General features: G+C 34.7%; 1 protein-coding gene across 1 annotated transcript; it reads right to left on the bottom strand.

Moving 5' to 3' along the window:
* Positions 1–5,981: 5,981 nt before the first annotated feature.
* LOC133328827 (uncharacterized) lies at positions 5,982–6,766 on the bottom strand. The gene is made up of 2 exons (XM_061537339.1): positions 6,752–6,766; positions 5,982–6,673 (listed from the first exon to the last, which is right to left on the bottom strand). The coding sequence occupies exons 1-2, from the start codon at positions 6,764–6,766 to the stop codon at positions 6,002–6,004; spliced, it is 687 nt and encodes a 228-aa protein (XP_061393323.1). The 3' UTR covers positions 5,982–6,001.
* Positions 6,767–8,286: the final 1,520 nt, after the last annotated feature.

The following is an 8,286-nucleotide window of genomic DNA, read 5'->3' as shown; positions in this document are numbered from 1 at the left end:
TTATTTAATGATAGTTTATATATTTACGCCAATTTAGGATTGTAATAAATCAGACTAAATCGATTATAGAAAGAGGCCCAATATGAAGAATAATTGGATAATTACGCACATTAATCATTGTTTTTGTCCCTGTTTGCCAAGGGAAAACCAGGGTAGTTTCTGACTTCCACGAGTCGCCCTGATGGCCCCACGTTGTCTAGAGCCACAAAAACTTGCAGAGGGTTTGAGGAACGCCTAAGTAAGATCCCAATAAAAAATAACTAAAAAAGCTTAACCCATTCGAATGCTATAACGAATTTACTATGATTGTTTTGGATAGATTATCATTTAAGCATGGATTTAAATATATATTATTTTAATGTATATATAATTTTGAGTTCCTACAACTAGACCAGATTCGCATAGACTAATTTAAAACAAAAAACCTGACGATAGACCATTTTTTTAATGAGTTACAGAGCTATCTTTAGATGGGTACAAATGTACCACGGTTATTGATCTACGTAGGTAATAACTTCAAAAAATTGTAAAAATTATATATATATGGAAAACATTTATAATTTTTTCTTCGATAATGTGTGAAAATACCTCAAGAACGATTCCTCAAAATTTGATCCAAATATCTCCATTATTAAAAATTGTACACCATTTTTATTCAAAAAAAGGTACAAATGTACCCGGTTATTGACCGTAGGGTTAAATGAGATGTGCCAGAAATTAACCTATATAACCTGCCGTGCATTGTACAAAATTGTATGGCAATCGGACAAACGTTGAGTTTTTAATGCATAATTTACATATGGGAACTATACCGATTTTCAGAAAAATTAACACACTTAATTCTAGACCTAATTCAGTACGCCGGGCAAAATTTCGTCTAAATCGAAAGATACATAAGGACTTTGGTACACCATTTACATTAAATCGGATGAAAATATACGTATGGGAGCTATATCTAAATCTGGGCCGATTTTCAGGAAACTTAACACACATCATTCTAGACCTAATTTAATACGCTGTGCCAAATTTCGTGCAAATCGAAAGATATTTATGGACTTTGGTACACCATATGGACTTTGGTCCATCTGAACCGATTTTTCTCAATTTTAATAAGAATAGTCCATGGCCCAAATAAGTGACCTATGCCAAATTTCATCCAATTCGGATCATAAATGCTACCTGCACTTTCTTTATAATTTAACATATACAGACGGACGGAATGCCTAAATCGACTTAAAATGTGATTCTATGCATATTCTCAAAAGGAAGCATGTGACTCACTCGTTTCCTTTTGCTTGTTACAAACATATGCACAATGACATAATACCCTGTACCACAGTGTGGTGAAGGGTATAAAAAGGGGGTTATATGGTTACTACCCCTAAAAGGGGGTGAATATTAATAATTTTTGATAGGAAATTTTTGTTACCATATACGACTACAAAATTCCAAATTACAGCGAATTCTGTTAAAAACGCTCTCAAGAACCTCAAAATAACGAAAATTGGGGGTACCCTTTTATGGGGGCTACCAGAAAAAATTGACCTATATTTATAATTTTTAGTGGAGAGATTTGTTACCCAATAAGAACTCAAAGTACTAAATAACAGCCAATTCGGTGGAAAAATGCGACCAAAATCCCTAAAAAACTGAAAATTGGAGGTGCCGTTATTGGGGATTACCAGAAAAAGTGGACCGATATTTATAATTACTAGTTTGGATAAGCGCAATGTACCAAATTTCAGAAAAGTCGATCGAAAAACGCGATCAAGAACCCCAAAATACCGTAAATTGGGGGTACCCTTATATGGGGGCTATCCGAAAACATGGACCTATATTTATAATTTTTAGTCGGGAGATTTCTTAGCCAATAAGAACTCAAAGTACCAAATTTCAGCTAATTCGGTTGCAACACGCACTCAAGAACTTCAAAATACTGAAAATTGTGTGGTACTCTTATATGGGAGCTATACCTAAACGTGGACCGATGTAGCCCATCATCGAAGTTGACCTGCCTGCAGACAAAAGACGAATCTACGCAAAATTTTGGCGATCTATCTCAATTCGTTTAGACGCTAGAGTGATTACAACAAGAATATATATATATATATATATATATATATACTTATACGGTCTGATCAAGAATATATACTTTATAGGGTCGGAAATGATTATTTCGATGCGTTACAAACGGAAAAACAAAACTAATATACCTTCCATGCTATGGTGGAGGGTATAACAAATAGACTTAAAAATATTTCCTATTCCCAAAAATCCACGCTTAGTGTTCTGATAATTTTTCAAAAAAATCTGCTCTGATAATCCCTTAAAACTAATCTTAAAATATCCCGTTCTATTGCTCTGCCAATCCTTCGCAAACATCCGCAAAAAGTCTAAACCTTTTTTTACACTTAATTTATAAAAAAATAAAAAAGCGTTAAGTTCGGCCGGGCCGAACTTTGGATACCCTCCATCATAGATATACTGACATGTACTTGAAATAAAAATATAGGGAATATACCAAAAAGTGTACCTATACCGACATTTCAACAAGCCGATAATGGTTTTAAATATTGGTCCTAGACCCCATGTGTCTTTGGATCAAATTTGTTTAAAAAATTTTGATTTCATCCAAACATTGCTCATCTTATTATTTCTTCCAAAATTAGTTCAAGTTCGAACATGGGAATATCGGCCCACCCATTCTGGTACCTCCCACACAGGGGCTAGGCCTAAATGCGGGTTACAGTTCATATATATATATATATATATAAGGTTAATTATCGAACATTAAGTACTTGTTTTTTTGGTATCTTCCGCAGATAAAATGATTACAACAGAGTTTTAGAAACAAACCCAAACACGGAACAAGTCATATTACTATTTTAATATTAAAAAGGGGGTTATATGGGGACGACCCCAAAAAGGGGGCGAATATTAAAAATTTTTGGTAGGGAGATTTGTTACCATATACGACTACAAAATACCAAATTGCAGCGAATTCGGTTGAAAAACGCGATCAAAAACCCCAAAATACCGAAAATTAGGGGTACCCTTATATGGTACCTATTAACAACTCAAAATACTAAATTCGGTTGAAAAATGCGATCAAAGCCCCCAAAATACTGAAAATTATGAGGTGCCAGAAAAAGTGGACCTATATTAGTACCCAATAAGAACCCAATGTACCAAATTTCAGAGTATTCGTTTGAAAAACGCGCTCAAGAACCCCAAAATACCGAAAATTGGGTGGTGCTGTTATATGGGAGCTATGCCTAAACTTGGACCGATATATCCCATCTTTGAACTATCTCAATTCCTTATAATTCGTCTTAGAATTTTACCCCGATCAAGAATATATATACTTTATAAGGTCGGAAATGAATATTTCGATGAGTTACAAACGGAATGACAAAATTAATATACCCTCCATACTATGGTGGAGGGTATAAAAAATAATTTTGTATTTGCATGCATAATTTGGTCAGCACCAGATTATTGGTCGATGATCTAAGTTTGCAAATATTTATTTGAGTATTTTATTTCATCTATTGTTTTCAAATACCAACACGTTAATCGTTTTGATCGATAAATTTGTATTGTGCATGTAAAACAATAGATAATGTTAATAAATCATTTTTAAAGTAGACATTTCTAACAAATTTTTTAAAAACCTATCAACATGTTATTGACAAAAAAATATATATTTATTATTGTTTGGTGTTTTTAAAAAATCTATAAATGACATAAATACCTTATATTACTTTTATAATATTTAATCTTTAATGCAAGAATTTTTCTTTTTGGCTGAAACAGCACAAGGTCAGAATGAAGGAAAAACTATATATTAAAATATTTAGTACGCCTATGATTGTAACAGGCAAAAGGAAACGAGATAGACCCTTCCTCTTGAGAATATGCATAGAATCTCCTTCTGAGTCCATTTATGCATGTCCGTCCGTCTGTTAATGTTAAATTGTAAACAAAGTGCAGGTCGCATTTATGATCCGAATATGATCCGATGAAATTTTGTACAGCTCACTTATTTGGCCCAAGGACAAACCCTATTGAAATTGGGAAAAACTGGTTCAGATTTAGATATAGCTCCCATATAGATCTTCGTTCGATATAATAGAAATGATGCACCAAAGTTCCTATATATATTTTCATTTGCATGAAATTTAGCATAGCGTACCAAATTTGGGTTTAAAATGATGTGTGCAAAGTTTCTTAAGAATCGGTTATATAAATCCCATGCATATTTTCGTCCGATTTTATGTAAATGGTGCACCAAAGTCCCTATATATCTTTCCATTTGCACGACATTTGGCATGGCACACTAAATTAATCCTAGAATAATATGTGTTAAGTTTCGTAAAAATCGGTTCAGAGCTAGATATAGCTCCCATGTATAGTTTCGGCCGATTTAATGTAAATGGTGCACTAAAGTCCCAATATATCTTTCGATTTGTACGAAATTTGAAATAGCGTACTGAATTTAGTCCATATATATTTCGAACGGGTGTCGGATTGATATTAAATTTTTAACAGTGCGGCGTACTGAATAGCGTGTATAAAGTTTGCTATAAATCGATTTCCATAAATTTGTCCCATTGTATGCAAACGTCTCTAAATCTGCCCGAATGAAATTAAATTTAGCCTAGGTTGCAGAGAGGCTTGTGAATGTTTCTCCGAGAGAACATTAACATGAACTTGTTAGGATACGTATGTACAATTTTCCCAAAGTGGAGAAGGGCATCATATAGTCGGCCCAGTTCGACTTTACTACATTCCTTACTGGTTTACATTAAACCAGTTTAAAATAAAAAAAAGAAACAGTCAGCGGAGCAGTATAGTCGGACGGCGCCGACCATATGATACCCTACACAACTTCCATGAAAATCTAACTTTCTGTGGTTCTATATTCTGAGATTGGGAAATATTTCGGCAAGAGGTCAACAAATATTACTAATAATCAATACAGTCCCTCTAATTACTTGTCCAGATTCCATTCACCGTGGGTTGTGTTGTGATGTTCGGTTTTCGACTCGAAAATTACAAATAATTCAGTTTTCGGTCCACTTCATCCGAAAAATTATTATCTGATCATCACCTAGCATTTTAGGCGTTGTCCTTGACCATAACTGGAACCTCATGAATCATTTCAAAGCGATCAGCGCTATATTTCCGCCCTCCAGTGTGGCAATAGTTTACTAAATAATATATGAATACGTAAGCACCTGTAAAAATTTAAGGGAATCAATTTAAAGGTCAAGTACTCCTCTTGGATATATTATCAACTTTTGGGGTCTATGTCCTTCAGGGGTAAATATATAAATAATAGATAATAAAATAAAATAATAAAATGAAAAAATTCGCTGTTGCAAACATAAATTTACTGTAAATAAAAATTCATTTCCCCCTGCGTACGTCCCTGGGGCTCATCCTAGCGCCAAATAAGTGACTTATACAAAATTTCATCCAAATCGTATAAAATTGCAATAAAGGTCAATGCATTGACATATCACCAATTCGCTGAAAAAATGTTAATATATTTCCCGCTAACTTTTCGGGTTGTTAACGACCCAAGCGAATTTGCTATTTGTTAGTTTTAATGCCCTGAACATGACGAAGGATAACGATATTTTTACTTTTTCAGCCTGTTTTTGTAAAATTCCAAACGAACGAATTCGAGTGACTTACGACCAAACCTTTATTTATGTTTATAAATGTTTTATGATTCGAAACAAAAATAAATGACATATTTTTCAAAACCAAGGAGTTTTATGAAGTCACACGAATTCGGATTTGTTTTTACAAAAACAGGCTGTTTATATAATACAAAAAATATGAAAACCTTGACAATATATAATAATTAAATTAATTCGTTTGTATTTCTTTTACAACAATTATAACATATATAACAATCAACAACATATTTAACATAATATCAGTTCATTTGACATTACTCAAAATCCTTATAGACTAATCGAAATCGTATTTAAGCACGGAAGATGGAAGCGGGCAAGTAAGAAGCACCAGGAGTAGAAGCAGCAGTGGCTGGAGCACGTACAGCGGGTTGAGAGGCAAAGTTAATGACGGGGGCAACACCACCGTTGAAGTTTTGCGATTTGCCACCCAAAGAGTCGTATTGACCTTGAATGGCACGTTGGGCATTGGCAGCATCTTCAGGTGTGCGGTATTTGACAAAGTGAACTTCGGGTTTGTTGTTGTTGCCGGTGTTGATGTTGTTCAATTTGTTGGCCAAATCGCTGAGGTCGGCTTGTTTGTTGAGAACATAGATGGCGGTTTCTTGTTGGGCAGCTTGTTTGGCCAAAGCCAAGGCAGCATCTTCCAAACCACTGTTTTCGGGGCCCTTGATGAAGATGACACGGAGACCTTGCTTGACGGAGTTGGCCAATTGTTCAGAAGCGGCGGGATCATTGAAATCGTTATCGTTGGCGGAGAAGGTGTAGAATTCCTTTTCGAGTTCAGCCTGGGGAGCTACGGCAGGGGAATCATTGCTAGCTACTGGGAAATCGCCCAATGGAGCAGCGGCAGGAGCAGAGCCGTAGTTAACACCAGAGCTAATACCACCACCAATTCCGCTACCAATATTGCTGGTTGGTTGGTAGTTGTATTGGGCGCAGGCAGCAGCCACTAAGCACAAAACCTAAAATGTCAAAAACGAATAAAAATGAATTTAGAAACAAATTTCCTTTTGCCATAAATTTCTCCAATAGATCCTTACAATGAAAGCACGCATATTGTTGGTAAATTTTTAGTACTCTATGAGACACTGTGTTCAAGTGATTTGATGTTCTCAGCCACGTACTGGACAATTTATACTTAGTTTTCGATTAACTGCACTTTGCTATTCTCATCTGTAGAGAAATGTGCAAACTGCTGATTTCAAATAATTTAACTTAATCGGTTTTCAAGTTCAGCCGAGCAATAACTTAGAATGGATCAATTCCTTTTTGAACTTTGCCGACATCGATGTCTCCGTTATGTGACACTAAAGTCTCACCGTTTTGACCTAACATCATATTTGGCAAAATATTTTGTTTGCCTTCCGATATTCTTCGTCTTCTTCTCCTTCTTCTTATTCTTGTGGTTCGAGCTTAGCATGGAAGCAAATTTCTGTTTGTGTTGTTTTTGCCGTATTGCCTTCGAACAACTTTTATTTGAATGAATGAATATTTTAATAAATTGTATTTCATATTGAAAAACATCAAAAACATAGAATACAAATATCGTGGAGGTTCTTGATCAAATGTTATTATTGTTCGCTCATGTTGAGATATTTCAGATTCTTTATATGAAATGATTTCTTCACTTCCGGTGTTTATGTGATAAATATTAATAAGAAATTTAATCTTTTGATATAAATTAATAATATTCGATTGAAAATGTTTGAGTCACCAATATTATTAGGAAGTGAAATAAGACCATGAAGGAAGTTTTTTTACCAGATGGAGATTTATTTATTTATTTATTTTTTTTTTTTGTGAATAATATATTAAACAAAATGCACCGCAAATTATTTAAAAAATATATTTGCTTTTTAGTTAGATATTCTTATTTCTAAAATCACATTTTTAACATAAAACCCAGCAAAAATATATCAACTGAAGCCAATAATCGTCCGGTCTTCATTGGCTCATAATTCTCAACTTTTTCAACTGCATATTGTCGATAGTTATTGTCAGGCACTGGACTTTCACGTCCTCGTAAAACGTCACCACATGTCCTGCAGCTAGACATACACTTAAGCCAGTCAAAGGCCTTTTATGTGTTCTAAAAAGGAACACGTAAATCTTGGGTAAGTTCGGACGGGTCGAACTCTTTATACCCTCCACATATAAAATTCTTTATATGAGAAATATCTTATTGTAAATTGGGTCTTAGTTGGTGGAGAGAAAACTGGGCTAGAAACTTCAACATTTCGAACATAATTTGGGGAGCACGCAAGAAATGCGGAATGGCGGACCAAAAGATATAGCGAAATCGACATAGAACTGCCTTGGGTGACAATACCAGAGTCGTTGGTTTTCCAATATCTTATTCTGCATGCTTATATATCATAGGGAATTTGTGTAATTTGAGAATTCTCAATATTTTTTGTAACGTATCGATCATTCGGCAGTACTTTGTGAACAACATAGGGCCCCATGAATTTGGTGTCTACATTCCGGATCACTACAAAATCTCCTACATCAAATGTGTTGACCACCTCGCCTTTCGCTTTATCATTGCGTCATCAGCGCTATTTCTGATCTGCTG

Source organism: Musca vetustissima, unplaced genomic scaffold (genome assembly GCF_032173495.1).
Source record: "Musca vetustissima isolate MV318-11 ecotype Yass unplaced genomic scaffold, APGP_CSIRO_Mvet_v1 utg100945, whole genome shotgun sequence".
Classification (NCBI taxonomy): Eukaryota; Metazoa; Arthropoda; class Insecta; order Diptera; family Muscidae; genus Musca; species Musca vetustissima.
This window is presented reverse-complemented; position numbering and strand designations above follow the sequence as displayed.